Source organism: Triturus cristatus, chromosome 2_2 (genome assembly GCF_964204655.1).
Source record: "Triturus cristatus chromosome 2_2, aTriCri1.1, whole genome shotgun sequence".
NCBI classification, from domain to species: Eukaryota; Metazoa; Chordata; class Amphibia; order Caudata; family Salamandridae; genus Triturus; species Triturus cristatus.
In genome coordinates, this window is record NC_140582.1 from 408,663,951 (window position 1) to 408,681,996 (window position 18,046).

At 45.0% G+C, this 18,046-nt stretch overlaps 1 protein-coding gene across 1 annotated transcript in view; it reads right to left on the reverse strand.

The window, feature by feature from the left end:
* The window catches only part of LOC146862300 (UPF0462 protein C4orf33 homolog), an 89,182-nt gene extending 71,732 nt beyond the window's left edge, over positions 1–17,450 (reverse strand). The window contains exons 1-2 of the mRNA XM_085641487.1: positions 17,317–17,450; positions 6,415–6,472 (exon numbers count right to left, since the gene is read on the reverse strand). Coding sequence (XP_085497613.1) covers positions 6,415–6,472; positions 17,317–17,387 — 129 coding nt within the window. The 5' untranslated portion in view covers positions 17,388–17,450. The remainder of the gene's footprint in view (positions 1–6,414; positions 6,473–17,316) is intronic.
* Between the last annotated feature and the right edge of the window lie 596 nt (positions 17,451–18,046).

The window sequence follows — 18,046 nt, forward strand, 5'->3', positions numbered from 1 at the left end:
TACCTCCTGATTTTGCTTCTCTGCAACGCCAAGTGTTTTTGAACGTATGTCATATGCTCCTGTCATTCTAGCGGCCGGCCGGAAGGTTGTAGGCCCATACTTGTATATTCTTGAGATTGCAATAAACGGTTTCAAAAAAAAAAAAAAAAAGAAGGTGAGCAGACACTGCAATTGATTGGAAGTTCTGCTGAATCTGCGGGCAGAGGCGCATTCTGAAGCATTCATCACAGAGGGTAAGAGACTACCTCAGAACCTTAGTAAAGCATTTGGCGTATGGCAAACTAGGGAGAAGTGTACAAAGATTACCTGAGCGCCCGCCACTGACAGAGATCTGGCATATTATCTAATTTATATGTCCTAGCTAAGTAGTAGCATGTGGCCTCAGAGGCGATCCAGTGGAAGTCACCTTTTTTCGATAGTCAGCACATTAGGAAAGGTGAATATTTGTTTATTTATATAGACCTTTATGGCTTCCAGGACGCTATTTTTGTGGTAAAGCTCTCCTGATTGGGCAGAGTTGGCATCTCAATCTTATTTTTAAGTCTAAAAGGGTCTTCTTAGTGCCACTGGTTTCTTAACACCAGTAGTATCTGAAAGAAGTGAGAGGTGTTGGTCACTTGGACTGCTGGGTGTCATACAGATAGTACGATTGGCCTCTGAATGTGATTCTGACATTTAGGGAAAAAGATTTGGACCTGTGAGATTAGGTGTAACTTTTGTTTTGGCCAAGAGGGGCCTGTGATTCTTGAGTTATTCGCCAAACTATTGTTATTATCTTTGTCCCGGAGCTGAAATTGACAGAATATCAGGCTCACTCAGTCCTGTGTACCGCGCAGAGCTTCCCCTGGTCACATGATAGCACACGCTAGGAGCGGGTTAAGGGATTCTTCACAAAGCCATAATTTTTTCTCTGTCAGTTTTTTTGTTGAAATTGATGTAAGATGTATGCAATGTTGTGGTGCTGTTAATTACTGCAAACTGTTTTTTGTCTTAAGTATTGTGTTTTTGTCAATGACCTAATGTTTCATATGAGGGTGCTACTATTTCCCATAAATGATATATAATGCCAAAAGTCAATATGGTTCAGAAACTGTTTTTATTGACAATTGCACTTTTTCTATGTTGCAACTCTTCATATGGATTGTTTTTTGTGTTTATGAAATGTTTATGTTGAATTGCTGATTCATCTGTAAATTGAGCTGAGCTTGTAGTAACATATTTATAAGCAGTAACCCCTGTGCATATCCACCAAGCAATTAGGTAAAACAAAGATCTCCTAAACCAAAGAAGCTAAAGTGTATCTTTTCCATTAAAACTACCAACCTTATCATGGAGTCACCATTAACGAATATGCAAACCAGGTTCCGTTTACAGGCTAAAAAACTTCATAAGGTTTGCCAAGAATGGCACGAACTCACAAAGGCACACGCATTTCCCTGGCCACAGGAAGGAACTTTTGACACTAACATACTTGAATACATGATATTATACGTACAAACCAAATACAAAGGTCAAAAGAAAGACAGGAGAGAGACATTATTAGAACTATGGGCCATCTCTGAGGAAGGCCAGATCTACAGCCCTCCATCACAGATAACAAGCAAGGCATTAGCATCTCCCCCACCACATGAAGGTATGGAGGTGCCCTTGTCCGCTCTCCCCGCATTAGGATATTCCATTAGGCCAGTTGAAGAATTCAGTCCTCCACTGAGCAACGAGCGGTTAGGCCCGGCATGAGCGACTAACAGGCCAGCAGGCCCAAACAGTCACAGTGCAACCCCAGTTCGATGCAAGGGCTCCCATAATTTCGACCCCCCATCTATCACGCACGACACATAGAGGAGAACATGCACTCCCACAGGTTCAGGCGAACACACACAAGTGTCAGGGAGACAGTGATACTGTTAGTGGGAGTGAGGAAGGGACCCCTGTCCCCAGGGAACCATTGGTGAGGGTGAAACTACAGGGCTTGCCCACTCAAGCAAGGGAGAAAGACAGGAGCCGATGGTTGAGGCAGAAGAGGCTCACAATCACACACACCTAGTGCTGTCAATGATGACACAACCAGTGAAAGAACCAGTAGTCATGCTGCTCTTGAACAATACACCATAAAAGTGTGTAATAGACACAGGGGTGTTGAGGTAATTCCTAAGGGAAGGGATAGTCAAATTATCTAAAGACACTACATTTATACAAGAGTTCTCGAGTACGGTATCAAGGACCCCATCATGCAACCCCTCAAACTAAAGGTAGGAGGAAACCACATGAGAGGACAGTTATTATATTCCCACCCCTTCCTGACTAATTTATTAGGACAAAATTCTCTAGCCAAACTAAAAATTACCATGCAGTTGACCGACGATGGGACCATGGCTTGCTCCTTCCCAGGAGCTCCCACCGTAGGATCCATAACCTTGAAACGCACCCTCATCACAAATGTACCAGCAAAGGCAACACCTACCAACCAGACCACCTTCACTGAGGCGGTCTTGACATACATGGGAGGACTCTGGGGTATCAGAGATCTTGTCCAGCATGGGGGCACGTCGCATGCACCTCGTCCTAGTGGAGACAGCTAAAAGGACAAAACCTTTTATAGCTAATAGATATAGAGTTGCAATTACGCAACACACATATCCATTGGGTTCCCTGGGACAAGGCAAGTAACAGGGGCAAGGCATGTGGAAGCAATGGCCTTAACGGCTAGAGCCCATGCACCTTTTGAATCACCAGGCTCAGGCAATGCCTTCGTGCCAACACCACCGTGCGTCTGGGAGGGACATAGACGAGGCTGCTTGGCACGATGGGTTGTGTCCGCCCTGCCTAAGGCCCCCTTCCTGCTGTCAAATACGATACCTGAACACTTAGCTATTTTAAATAATTCTGCATGTAAGAGAGACAGAAACACACCACAAGGAAATGTCCCCACTGACTGCAGGGAAAGAAAGGCTGACCATGGGATGAGTAGGCAGACACACATATCCCACTCTGCGACCCACAAGAACAATCCCCCAATGCGGGCAAGCCCAGAGAGACACTGCTAAATTTGTCTAACACAAATTGAAAAAACCGCCCTTGAGGGGGCCGCATTGGCCGTGAGCATGCAAATGACACCAATCTTAAAAGGAGCTCCACCGCAAAGACGCAGATGGTTTAAACCTAGCTATTGAGGCAGAATCCTGGGAGGTTGGCAGCCAACAGACCCTAGAGAATGTTACTATTGTCACAGAATGGACCACCTGGCAGACAGATGCAGGTTAAAAGCATACCACGAACAGAGATCGATGGGCCTGGGACAGGCACCACCATACCCTCATCCACAAAACCTAGCCCTGGGAAACGAGAATGCACTCTACACTCACCCGCAGGAAGGTCAGTCAGCCAATGAACCACCACAACAGAGATTGGGTAGTTGGACAAACACACGGCAACAGCAACCATAGACAGAGAACTCAGCCCCAAAGGGACCAGGGCCACAGCCTCCAGCCTCAGCAGGGAGGGGCAACTGTCTGGGGAGGTAATGCCTTCACACAAACACAGAGTCCAAATGTACAGTAAGATACCCCCCCAGATTGAATACCACCCATATCCCAAAAATTAACTTCACCAAAACCGACAGAAGGAGCCACGAGACAATGTTGGGAATACAAGCTTTTACTTGCAGTAGGGGATTCAGAACTGCTGTATATGTTCTGTCAACTGGGTATCCTCACCAAAATTCGCCATGAAGAGCCCCTGCGGGAGACCAGGCCCTACTTGGCTGCTGATCCCCAGGACGGGGTTGGCTGACCACACCCCAGGGGGAGGGCAGTCTGACGAGGGGGCAGGGCAGCTCCCAGGCCAAGTACTAAAAAACAGGAACACAGGACCCAGTGTCCAATGTCAAATGGGACAGGTTCCAATGACCAGATCAAAAGGTCCCAATTCTTGGGCATCTGGCCTGGGACCCATGTTTCCCTCATTGCGTGAAGTTCTAACAGTGCCCCCAAAAACTAGCAGCCTCCGGCCAAATGGAGGCCTCCTTCCAGTTAAAAAATTATGCTGTCCTCAAGTGTCGGGAACCAGGTTGGGATAGTGAAGATCCCAAAACCTCCACTGCACACGCTCATGAACCAATAAGTTGAGAAACACCCGCATGGCGTCAAGTCAGTCGGAGTTTTGACAGGGTTACCAGACATCCCAGAATCGTGAGGTAGTCCTGGTCCAGTCATCATCCCTAGGCAAAGTTTGGGGAGTTCTCTTGGACTTGGTCCTGGGCTCCCCACGTTCTTATTGTCTCTGCGGTGTTTCCTTTTTCTTTCCTTCAGGTTTATTACATCTCCAAAGTCTGGTCGCTATGCCATGCCTCTCCAAAATAGCAACATGAGCATATCTGCTAGTTAGAAGTCCCTATCCACATGCCAGGGAACCACAGATCCGTATGCACTGAAAAGACATGGTCAGAGGTAGAGGGGGATGCCTGGGAGAGGAGAGTCCACAAAGTCCATCACAGCTCCAGGCGAGAGAAGAACGCTGAATGCACTTACCTCCGTATCAGGCCTAACAATTAATGGCCCTCACCAGGCCTTACATCCACCATCCAGAATAAGCAGTAAGCCCCGACCTTGAATACCACAAGATGACATGATCAAGTAATAAAGGGGGCCATGGAATAACTTTCTGACCCCCTCTTTCTCATGATCAGTGAGATAAGCAGATTACACGAGATCTAGGGAAGTGCCCAAATCCCAACAAAAGGAGCCAACGTTAGCCCAAAAAGGATTCTCTAGAGAAAGGTTGGATTCAAGATATCTCGCACCACAGGGGAGGGGAACATTGCACTTCCCATGCTGAGAACGGGGAAGAATACACACACATGATCTCAGAGCACCTTGCAGCCACCAACAGCACTCACTAGTGACACACCCCCTCTGTGCACAGTCCCATGCACATGTAGGTTGAAAGCAGCATGCACCAATGGCGCTCCCATGCATACAACAGAGGCGAGACAGGGTCTCAGGAAATCTGGCGGCTTCCATAAAACCCTAGATAAAAACTGATACGATCCATACCTATGATCACAAGACAACTCCACAAACTCTTAACCCAGTTAGGTCCTAAAACAGAGAAATTAAACTATCAATAAGCTACCTGTAAGTTTAGTTTTAACTACCAAGAAGATACCGCGACCGGAGCCACTTTCCAGTGCCCCACAATTAATTGGGTAAAAGGGAGTGTGGGGAACACACCTCCAAAGAGAAGCACAGGAACCCTGAAGAAAATCATTGACGAAGGAACATGCAGTGTTTTCTGAAGTAACCAAATGAACAGGCTCTTATCTAACAGGTCTACAATCGAACCTCCAAGTGCACCACCTTTCAGCTGCCACGTCAACACCTCAACGCGGATCTAAAGTGTGCGAATCCAAATTACAAACTGCACTGCAAACTTTTTTGAGTGAACTGTGAAGCATGAAACCCCGAATCACCAGAGGACCACAGACACCTCCCGGGATCCGTATCCAAGACCTGAAATGTTCAATAATAAGTTATGTATTATTGCACTTCTATGTACCCTCTGTCTATGTCGGTTGCTGCCTCACCTATTCACTGTTAACAAACTGTCTGGTCAAATGGAGTCCATTCAAAAACTGCCACAGTGTTTGTGTAGGGATCTCTCCCATGTCACTTGCAATTACACCAACCCAAACACTAGCATTCTGCATCCACACTATCTGTACTACAGAAGGGGCTGCACAAGCGTCTGCAGCCATGTCTGTAATACTACCAGACGACGATGAGAGAAAATTAATTATTTATTTAATTTTTCTATGTGGACTTCTGTCGAAATCCACCCCCACCCGGCACCACCGCTCTTACCTGCATGGGCCACGGCTGAATACTACATACTGTCAGGGGTACAGAAAATGGGCACACATGTTTGTTGCGTCCCGGGGCGCTGTATCTAATACAGCCCCAAGTGTGCAGCGCCTTAGGCTTCACTAGATCCCCCGATATATCATATATGTGCCTCCATTCCACATCATTCACTGCTCTACTGCACGGTGTTTTGCATGAATGTTGAACTTTGTGCATTGATGACATCATGGTTATTGGTGTGTGTGTATTGGTGCTTGGTTGCTTGTTGGATTTCGATAAAAATGGTTGTCTTTAAATGTGTTATACTTTGTCTATGTTCTGTTGTGTATGCGTATGTTTCATGACCAGTGTGGTTCCAGTTTACAAAAGCCATACGTTTGGTTCTATTAATTGTGTTTTTTTGTCTTTTCTAGCACAAAAGCACAACTACTGGATCAATGGCTGCATTTATTGAGACACAGCAAAACATGCTTCCATGAAAAACAGGCGCAGAAATATGGCAACCAAACTATGATGACTGTGACAGTTTTGTGATATTTCTTTTATGATCACGTACCTCTGCGGCTCCATCTTCTCGTCTGTCAGTATTGGTATCAGAGACGTCATATTTAAAACTTTACATCGGCATTGGGATAAAAGAAATAAAAACATCTCCATTAATTTCAAAAAAAGAATTGTCCATACAGAAAATCCACTTGAAAGTACAGTTAAACAGAATCGGGAAATGAAATATACTTCAAGCGGTTGGGGTGTGAGAGCACATGAAATGGAAACAATTCTATGCTTTTCAAGATCTCCTTGCGCCATCTAGCGGCAAATAGTAGAAATAAGCAAGGTCTATCATATGTTACTGTTTCATCGAATATATCTCCAGCACTTCTACTGTCATTGCACGCAGGTGAGCCGGCAGTACCATATTTCATTCGTGAAGGGTATGAAAGAGAGGAATCCATTTTTCATAAGCGCCCTCACGCGTGAAAGAAGTCAGTCCTGACAAATTAAGGATAAAAGCTCATTTTCGCCCATGCAATCTGTTCCAAGGAACTGCAGGATCGCGAAAATGTCAACATCAGGGCCCAGGGCCTGTTTGAACATGTATACATGTATGTTTATGTATTTTGTACCATTAGGTTATCCTTCTCCTGCATACCTTACTGCTACTTAACCGTTTAGCAGCACTGTCAGAATTAGGATTTACATTTCACCCTTCCTGGAAGGCCCACCAGCTAGTGTGTAATCTGGTTTTAAATAGAATAATGCGAAAAGCAAAGAAAGGCTATCTAGAAATAATAATTTCACTAAAGGAACATGAACTGCCCGTGGATTCTGCAACAGCCACTTAGTGGGAGAGTAGCAGGTCTGAAATGAGTTCTTCCCAGTAAGAAGTGTATCTTTACACATCTAGCTGCATCTAACCTGAAACCTTCGACAGGACACCTACCACACATCTAACACACTGCATATACGACGTACAGGTGTGTATCAGCACGTTCACAGCAACACAACTTCCAGCCCCCAAAAATCAAAACTCAGCATAACACATTAGGCATTCGAAACAGTCTCCGCTCAGCTCTGGTGTTACATATAGAAGGGTGTGATGAAGGTCACGATAGCTTACTTAATAATGACTAACACTCACACATTTGCACAAATTCCCAGAGCTTCACTTGAATTGCAAAGTTGAAAAAATGCAAATACCGAAGTTGCACAACAATCTGTTTCACTAGGTAAGTGATAACATCCAACATGGCACACGCGGCACAACACTGAGCACACATGCTCAACACAGACCAGATACTCCGTATACCTGGGCACCACTGACCCTATACCAATCCCAACCATAATATAACAAGGCTTACAACTTCCACCAGAATACAATAGCTAGAAAAATGTACACACATCTAACTCAGGTCAGAGGTACAATGTACTTGGACCTGACAATGCTCACAACATCACTCCACCCTTCGCATACCATCATAAATATACAAGGGAAGACATAACACAGCAAACCAACACTCACCAGCAACACACAATAAGACGGATTTAAAGAGATAATGCGGACAAAAGATGAACACCATAATCTCAATGACCTCAAGCACGTACCTCAAGCAGAGCAATGCACATACCTGTCCTTCAGCTACCAAATATTCAAATTGACAAGATCGGCAACTACACACATCAAAAAGCATTCACTCGCTTGAATGCAGACATATGCATGAAATATTAATTGTGCTAATACTACTGGTAATCCTACTCAAATAGAAAATGGGCTCTTGTCAATGTACACACATCTTAAATACATGGGTCTGAAGGTATCCAAACCTCAAAACACTGCCAGGCTACACGCATGACTATAAAGTACTGTACAAATATCTTTTAACATTTCATATTTTAAAAATGTGCCCTCTGAAGCCATGTTTCTGCTCATCTAATCCTTCGAGTGAGTGTTAGTCCAACAAAGAAACCAAGCCATTTAAGCCTAATCAGACAGAATAAAGTGCAGGTAAAGTGCTTCATTTGAGCAGACGGCTTCTGGTGCTCGGCACCAGCACTTAATTGTCAACACCAATGCATGTGACAGTCTGCAACAAGGTGGCGACGTCGGACTAATTTAGAGATGACCACAACAACAGGTAATTATTAAGTCATTCTTATAGCTTTGGAGGCCTGAAATAGTCCGAATTGTCACACTTGTAGGAGTGTGATGACTAGTAGTCGTGTTGTTATTACCATGTGTTCAATGTTCCGACAAGGAAGTGCTCTCATTTGCCCTCCCAACATGGCCTGGCAATTAGTGAGTTATGGTCCGGTACTAAACTAACAACTGTGCAATATTTTAGTGCAGTCATTTGACCCTATGTAAAACAAGGCTTTAATCGCTCCTGTACATTTACAACACACAACAGGGACAGCTTGCTTTCATTGCTAGTTGCATTTAAATTGCCTATTTAAAATTATGGGTATTTCGACAGTAGATTCCCACAGGGGTCTAAAAAAACATCCCCCCCTGCTGTGCAGGAGGCCCAAGCCCTTTAGGGGGCCCAAATCTTCAGGGGCCCCTATTTATCCAAAGGCGAATGAACGTCGGAGAGACTCAGGGGCCCCTCCTTACATTCTGCAGGGGGCCCCATCATTTTGCGTTGTGCCATTGCCCTTTCTTGCATCACTGAGCTCTATATAAGCAATTTAATGCAAACAGCATTACATACCTCTTCTCCTTTCTTTCTGTAGAAGACGAGTGTGAATAGCCAAGGAACAACCGGCGGTGTGTACTGAAAACAGTCACTATCCCCACTAGTCTACATTGTGCTAGAACTTAAGCCTGAATATGCGCCACAGTGCAGATGCAGCATTGCGGTTCTCACATGCCCTTCCTGGAGAGATGGGCCTCTCCTGAAGCACACGTTTATGAAAAAGGCCTCCCAATTGGTAAGAATCTCTTGGCTTAGCCACACATGCTAGGTATCCTTAAGCGATATTCTAACAATAAACTCTAACTCATCCCCCACCATTAAATATTACACTCTCCTTAAGGTTCTACAGGCCCTTCCTACCCAAACAACACTAAGGGGCCGATTACGATTTCAGTCGGAAAGCCTCAAACCTTAGGACGGAGACTTTCCGACCGAGATTGTCGGTTTCACTTCCGACCACCTAATTACAATTAGGCGGTTGGAAGTGAAACTGGCCGGTCATTCCGGCTGGATCCCGACGGGCTCAAGGAGCCCGTCGGCCAGTCGGAGACCTGCCCATATTCCATATGGACGGCGCTTTACACCGTCCGGATTACGATGCTTGGTTTCTGGTAGGCTTTCAATGCCATGCTTTACGACATGGAAAGCCTGTCAGAAAGCGAGTTTGGGGGCCCCTTGCAGGGGCCCCTTCTGTTTGCGGCTTCCATTTGGGGGCCAAGGTGTTCCCCCTTGTTGATCCCTGTACCGTGTGGCAGGCACCCATCTCTATTGCTGCCAACCACCATCTCCCTTGCCTCCTATTGGTCAGAGCAGAACCAGGCAGACGAAGAAAGAAAATGCCATGGTAGCAGAGGTTCTGACAGAAATGCAACTAGTATGTCCCCTTCTCTCCACCCTCTTATTGGAAATCATTTCCCTTGGATAGAGAGGCAGAGGCCCAAAGGAAGTTGCGACGGGTGATAGGATGTCAGTTGTTTCTCTTTTTTGGAAATGAGGCCTGCTGAGGTTGGTGGGATACTATGGCAGGCAGGAATGGTGCAAGCAAGGAGCGTCAGTATTCCATGCAAGATATGATTTTGTCTGCTGAAGTGTTCGTTGTTTAATCAGTGAAAAAAAGCCATTTATTGGGCCATTTCTAGTAATTAAGTGGCACAACTAGATGGCATCACTAAGCTGCTGTTTTCTTTCGGTTCATGAAACACAATCTCGCATTGGAAGATATCACGTATTCAGCTTTTAAAACACCATTGGTGAAGCAACTAGGTCCCGTGATTGTGACAGGAACCCATTGCTTTTTGCCGATGACTTTTGGCCATGCTGTACAGCATGGCCAAAAGTACATAGAAAAAAGGCGGAAGGATGTGACTGCAGCAGGCATATCATTTTTGCAGGTACGTGAGTTCGTTATTTCGCATCGCTCCTACTAAATGACGTGGGCGCCATTTTTTTAACTTATTGACTAGTTCAAGATGGATTGGTATATATATTTTTTCAAAATCAGTATGAATGTGCTTCTTGTAAAGCAGAGGGGTCGGCAGAAATTTGCTACCTGGTCATCTACAAAAAAAAACAATGTGCAAAATGTAGACATGGGGATTAGTGGAGGAGCTGGTGAGGGAAGCAACAGGGAGCGGGCAGGTGGAGGTGAAAATCAGCACTCAAGGGAGAACAACACAAGGAAGTAAGCAAATCAACGAGAACCCAACATGAAGAGCGGTGGAAGGGAGTTTTGCAGTGTGAGAAACTCACGAAAGAGCTCACAACACAGGGGAGGCAGAAGCATAGAGCGCGGGACTGGGCATTTGGTGGGGGAGAACCACATGAGGGAAAGAGATGAAAAGCACTTCCACTTTCATGAAGTACTTAAGCAGAAAGAAAACGGTAGTTCCCTAAAAGTGAACAGTGGAAGGATAGAAGCAAGACAATCAGAGAGATGGTAAAGATGCTTTGCTCCAGGGGAGGGACAAACTTAAGATGGAAAAGGAAAGTCATCAAATAAGTAAACAAATGAGAGTGGCAATAAATCCCATGAATGGTACACAAAAGGTGGAACTGGAAGCCCCTGTGCGTTCTAGGGGCCTCATTACAATGTCAGTCGGGAAGGCTCCGAACAGCAGTTGAAATCTCCTAAACCGTGTCGAAACCTATGCTTCCGACTGACTCAGAATCATTTCCGACCGAGTGATTATGATGGAAAGGTAACCGTTCAGTCATTTCGAATCAGTTCCAAACGACATTTGGAGACTCCGAGTCAGTTGGAGTCGTATCGTACAGCTCTACGGACCGCATTTCCGACCGCCGTATTACGATGTTGTATTCGGACAGCCTTTCCGAATCAGTCTGTACGACACAGGACTGCTGTCGGAAACTGACTTTGGGGGCCCATAGCAGGCCCCCCCTTCACCCTGAGGCCTCCGGTTGGGGCCCGTGTGGGTACCCATGGGACCCCCCTTTAAAACCATGCACATTGTGGCAGGCACCATGGGGTGCCTGCGATAGGGTGCAAGGTTTTCTGCAACCACCCCTTTTTTCAATGCGAGCCTGTGTTGTTGGTCGTAATACAAACTCCCATTGAAGTCAGTGGAAAACTTTCTGAATGGTGTTAGGAAGTATCGTAACCAGTCGGTCAGACTCGTGGACTGCGAGTCGGTCGGAACCGATTACGACAAGGAGTCGGTCGGATTGCTTTCCGACCGACATCGTAATGAGGCCCTAGATAAGCCCGCAAAAGGTTTTTTGCATCTAAACAGGTTGTGCTGTCTGGTAGGCTCAAACTGAAAATTATTACCAGAAGCAGGCATGTTCGAGGGAGGTGCAGCAAGGTGACACAACACCTACTATCTGGTTTAAAAAAAAAAATAATTGGGAAAGGTGGCTGAAAAAGGTGGAAGAATGTGAGAAAGTACGTGTTGTGCATAGCTCCCAATAATCCAATCACTCTACTCAGATGATCCATATGATCAGTGTTAGAAATGGGGGTCTCTAGTTGGCAGAGGTAGGTACCTTTGTCCAAAAAGGGACCCTTGCTTCTAGTCAGGGTAAGGAGGATACACTTCTAAAATAACCCCTGCTCACCCCCTTGGTGGCTTGGCACAAGCAGACAGGCTTATCTCAGAGGCAGTGTGTAAAGCATTTGTGAACACATACAGTAATACAGTGAAAACCCTACAAATGGACACCAGACCATTTTAGAAAAATAAGTGATCTTTATCTAAACCAAAACAAGTCCAAACGACAAAAATCCACAATACAGTAATACAAATATGACTTTCAGATGGTAGAAATTGTTTGGTTCAAAGCAAATTGCAGATGCAACACTTTTCTCTCAAAGTACCTGGGATGCGTCACACAAACAAACAAAACGGGCCACTGGGAAGATGATGCATCAGTTCCTTACACTCAGGGAAGGTGATGTGTCGGTTCTTTGCTCCGGGGGACGTGATGCTTCGGTTCCTTACTGCAGCGCTGGGGAGATGATGCATCGGTTCTTTCCTGGAGAGGAGGTGATGCGTCGGTTTCTTACAGCGTGGAGAGGTGATGCATTGCTTTCTTACTGCGTCCCCCAACGATGCAACAGACTTGGCGCCTCCATGCGATGCGACAATTCGGGACGATGCGTGGATTCTTGCAGCCGCACAGCAGGGCTTGCGTCGGAATCGGTGCGGTGATCTTGCATATCGTTGCACTAGATGTGGTGATTTCTCGAGCCACGGCAGGCGCTGCGATGGTGTCTTCGGCGATGCATCGGAATTAGGTACGGATGCGTCACGCTTCTCGGTGTTGCGTTGATTTTCCAGCTCCCAGCAGAAAACAGTCTCTAGAGGTCCAAAACAACAGCACGCACCTCTATGCAGGTCAGAACTCCCAGCAAGGCAGTTCAGGGGAGCTGATGGTGAAGTCTTTGTGTCCCTGAGACTTCAGGACAGGAGGCAAGCTCAGTTTCAAGCCTTTAGAGATCTTCTTCAAGCAGGGGACACAGCAAACAGCAAAGTCCTTTTCTCCTTTCCTTGGCAGCAAGTAGCCACTGCAGGCCAACCCCAGACAGCAAACAGCACAGGGGCAGTATTCCTCCACAGCTTCTCCAGCTCTTCTCCTTGGAAAGGTTCCTCTTGATTCCCAGAAATGATCTTAAGTTCTGGGGTCTGGGCCCCAATATTTATATCACAAAATCCTTTGTTCTCTGGTGGCAGAGAAGCCCTGTGCTCAGTCCAAACCGGTCCTGTCCTCTCTGGTGCAGCTTCCTGGCAGGAGGTGGAGACCTCATTGTCCTTGGCAGACCAAGCCCATTCAGGTGAAAGGAAATCTCCGCCCCCTACTCTAAAAACAACCCAGGTCTATTCAGCCCAGCACTGACTCATCAGGCTCTCTGGAGCTGCTGTTCCTCCCCAGTCCCTGTCATCCAAAAGCCAGACATGCAATACAAAAACCTGGCAGAGGCACACTAGATGGCTAAGCAAGAAAATACCTACTTTCTAAAAGTGGTATTTTCAAACACAGAATGTAAAAATCACCCTCACTAAAAGATGCATTTCAACATTCTGAGTTCAGGCATACTAAACTTTATTTTCCTACCTTGTTCCCAGGGGCAGTTATGTGTATAAGATGTTATAAACAAACTCCCCATTCTATCCTATGGGAACAGGTAGCCTTGCAATAGTGAAAAACTAAATTGGCAGTAATTCACTATCAGGACATGCCACACACACCAGGGCGTGTCCTATCTTTCACATACACTGCACCCTGCCCACAGGGGTGCCTTGAGCTTACCTTAGGGGTGACTGACATGTAAGAAAAGGGAAGGTTAGGGCCTGGCAAGTTGGTGCAATTGCCAGGTTGGCATGGTAGTACCAGACTGCACACAGGCTCTGCAATGGCAGGCCAGAGTTACATTTACAGGCTGCTTCTGTGGGTGGCACAATCAGTGCTGCAAACCCACTAGCAGCATTTGATTTACAGGCCCCGGGCACACACAGTGAACTGTACTAGGGACTGACTAGTAAATCAAATCAGCCAATCATGGAAACACCAATCCCTAATGATAATTTACAAAGGGAGCACTTGCACTTTGGCACTGAACAGCAGTGGCAAAGTGCCCAAAGCATCTAGACCAGCAAAACGGAGTCCAACACACAGCAAAAATACAAGGGGTAAAGGCAAAAATACAGGGGAAACCCATGCCAATGATGCCAGGTCTAACAATCAGCATATAAGGGGCTGCTCATGAGGAAGGTAAATGTACAGTACATTTGTAGAAGAAGCAGGTGTCAATAAAGGGCAGTTTCCCACCTGGAAGTTATAGATTTAATCATAGGCATAGATCCTCACCGTCCTCCTCTGTGAAGTTAATTAGAAAGCCTCCTTAACATGATATGTTGATGGTTGGAGAACTTTCCTGTAAACATTCCCAAATTACACCTCAGCCAACCTACTTTATGTCTGCTCAGGTGATAAAGCAAAGAGGATAATGGCCAGGCCTGTGTTAAGCTGGTGTGATCTTATTGCACCTGGAATTGCCCTGACTGTTCAGCTTGGTCGTTATTGGCGCATTATTGCCATCCCATTTCAAATTCCCACCCTTCGAATACAGAATAAGCACAAAAATCAACGTTGGTGCACCACTTTTTTGCAGATTTTTCTCTCATTTTAAGCATTTTTCACTGGATCCATTCTGCCTGCTTTTCACTGGCAAACTATTTCTAGGAAAGATCCAGGACGTGCTGGCCTTTTTGCAAGTTGTAATCCTGATTTGTTCAGTAACTCCAATTAGAGTCCAAATCAGGATTTACACACAACTGGTATCGAAGGCCTAGGTCAGATCTGTGTCCATTCAATCGGCAGCCTCTCCGCTGAGACTATCAACACAGATCTCAATGATGACGGGTATTGCAGAGATGGAGACCTCGATCTCTGCACTATAAAGGGAATAACGTTGCAAGACAAAATAAGAGCTGACAAAGCCAGCACGTCTAGCTTTAATGTTGTATCACGAGCAAACACAGGCGTGGAGAAGGGCACATTTGTACATGCGTGTAATTGCATGTATTAGCAGTAACTACTACTGCAATCCTCATAAAGAACTAAATGTGACATCATTAAGTGTACTTTTTAGATGTACAGTAGTCGCAAAAAGCCTCTCAGCAAATCGCAAGCTAAGGAGCAACAGCTCTTTGTCTCCTCCTTATTCTTGTGATTCACAATGAATCACAATGTTGATATTTTGAGTCGCAAACGCATTTGCGACTCGCACTGCCACTTCGAAATGTTGTGCGTGATGCACAGACGGCTTACTTTGCAAATATACAGTTGGAACTGAATTTGGGCTTTTCATCAGTGTACTGCAATTCACTATAGCCATCATAAACCACGATGCAAGCATTGCGATAACTTGGAAACTGCAAGGGAAAGCACAGGGCCAAATTGCACTGCTCCCCTTAGATGTTCACAAGGGAATCCACCAATGCTTTGTGACCGTTGTTTGCAGTCACAGTACGTGGAATGTCTAGCACCTACCAAGGGTCCACACTAACCTTTCTCGAGGTGTAAGCTATCAAAAGTTATGAACTTATTCCCTGCTTATGCAGGCAGGAGACATCAGGAAGAGCAGCCATTGGCATCTGCCTGCATTCCCCACAGCCCTGCCAAGTCTCCCAGGTCCACACCTTCCTGGCTGCGCCAATCCAGGTCTCTTCCTTGAATTCTTGAATTTAGAGTCTGAAGGCTGTGAGGCTTTCTGGTAGTGCCAGTCTCTGTGCCATAAAGGTTCTACCTGCTCATCCAATCCGTGGCCTTTCTGCAGAGCACACAGTGATGGGCAAATATCTGCCAATTTAAATGTTTTCATTTTGTGTCTCTGGGAATGCGTGAGAAAATAATTACAGAGCTTTTGATACATAAAAGTGCTTAGGAAAAAAAAAACTTCTGGTGGGGGGGAGAAACCCCCAGTGAACGCTCCTTTAGGGAGACTGTCTTGCTGTCTTCTCTTGCTCACTGCATTCTAGCTTCGACGTTCTCTATGAGGAGTGGGTGGTGCCAGGGATGGAAGTGGGCAGCAGCCTCCTAAGAAACATTTAGGTCACCTGCTCTTATATATATATATTTTTTTTACAAATAAAGCACTGATTCACTCTACTCCTGCTAGTCTGACCTCAGAACTCAAGGTTGGATAGATGACTCATAATTTTAGAGGGTGTGTGAATTAAGAAAAACAGATGTTTCTCACTCAGTAAATTATTAAACGTATTCTTCTGAAGGGGACAATTTTCCCTAAAGAATTTTACCGCTCTTTGCAGCATAGAAAATGATGTTTTATAAATAAACAAATAGCTCACTCTACTGAAAACCAACGTGATGCGATCGATGCGCTATACAAAGGAGGCATTGGTATCAGAACTCCTCCATTACCACAATGTGTGGCACATTCATAACACAACTTGACCTTACTTTGAGAAACCATCAGAAAAATGTATTGAGGAGGCCTAAATCCGCGCCTCTAAAGAAATTCTGTGTGGTAAAGTTATCTATCGCGGAGGACTTACTTTCGTACAAACGAGGAGGATGCTGCATTAAGTAATCACGAGGATTTCCACACAAAAGGGAAAAGAGCACACACCGAAATAGTTTCTCAAATAATCATTGTTTGGCACCCCGTAGAAGGCGACATTTTAAAAGGGGAAAGTGGGAGATTTTGAAAATAAAATCTGGGGAATGGATTCTCCTCATTGACTTGCATGGACGCAGAAGCAATATTAGGTCGGAGACAGCTAAAATAAAGCCATTTTGGCTTACAAAATTGGAAGTCTTAATCAGGTCTGTGGGCATGTATGTACTGTGACACAGAAACACTGTCAGGCATGCATCATATTTCTAATGAGTGTTATCTCACAGTCCCAAGTCGAAAAAGGCATTATCACTACTTGATTTTGCAGAAATACTTTGTTTTGGGAACTAAATATATCAGAGCTCACTTCTTGCTGCTTGATTTCGTTGCATGACAATTTCAGGATCAAACTTTTGTAATTCTTTAACAGCCACGTGAAGAGAGGTGTCACGGGTGTATATTTTCGTTGTCTTTTAATAATTCATGGGCAAGGAAAAGTGAGATAAACTGGAGCAAAACAGCAGCATGCCAGCCATGTTTACAAAAAAAGCCTCCTATACCTGTCATATAGGAGCAATGTTTGTTCTTTGGAGTAAAGGTGACAAATTAGAAGTTTTTTCACCTAGTGCGAATTAAAATCGATATTAAGAATTCTAGTGTACCGTACCTTCTTTCTGAATTGTGGGCTGAACCAACTGCGCAGGCGCCAAGGAGTCCTAGGAGGATTGGAAACTCCATCTTGAAAGAATAAAGCCAATACCAATTTGCCCCGCGTGCGCTCACATTTATACCACAGACTGTATCGCAGCCTAGCTGCTCGCCTCGCCACTGCTTAAAGCGTGATTAATAAATAACGTTTACTGTCCTTGATCGGTTTTTAATAATTGACTACGTTTCTGCCATGTTAACCGTGGCAATCCATTTCACTCTTTGGGCGGCACGAAGCAGGCTACATTTTTCATTAAATCTAATGATTATAAAAAAAAAATATGTAATTTGCAAACAACTTTTGGACTGTCATTTTATCCCCCCGGAATATTCAAAGGAATAGTACATTGTCATTGCCATGGTAATTGAGTGGAATCAATATGTAACAACGTTTTTAGAGAACAGTAGCATTCTCCATAATAATTTCACATGCTGGTTTGTTCAATTATGCCGGCAGTAGGGTATGCATCATTAGGGAAAGAAAAACAAGTTAAGGAGGAAAACGGCTCAGAAATTAAAAACGAACATTTAGATTGACTGATACGTTTAATTTTGTGTCAGATTGTGAAACTCGGTTTGTTTTCATTCTCCATTTCTTTTCGGAGCAGTAACATACCACTTCATGTCGATGCAACCTGAATGAGCCTCAGCCTGGGCTGAGGGAGGTGAAATGTGCAAAGTGAAGCCAC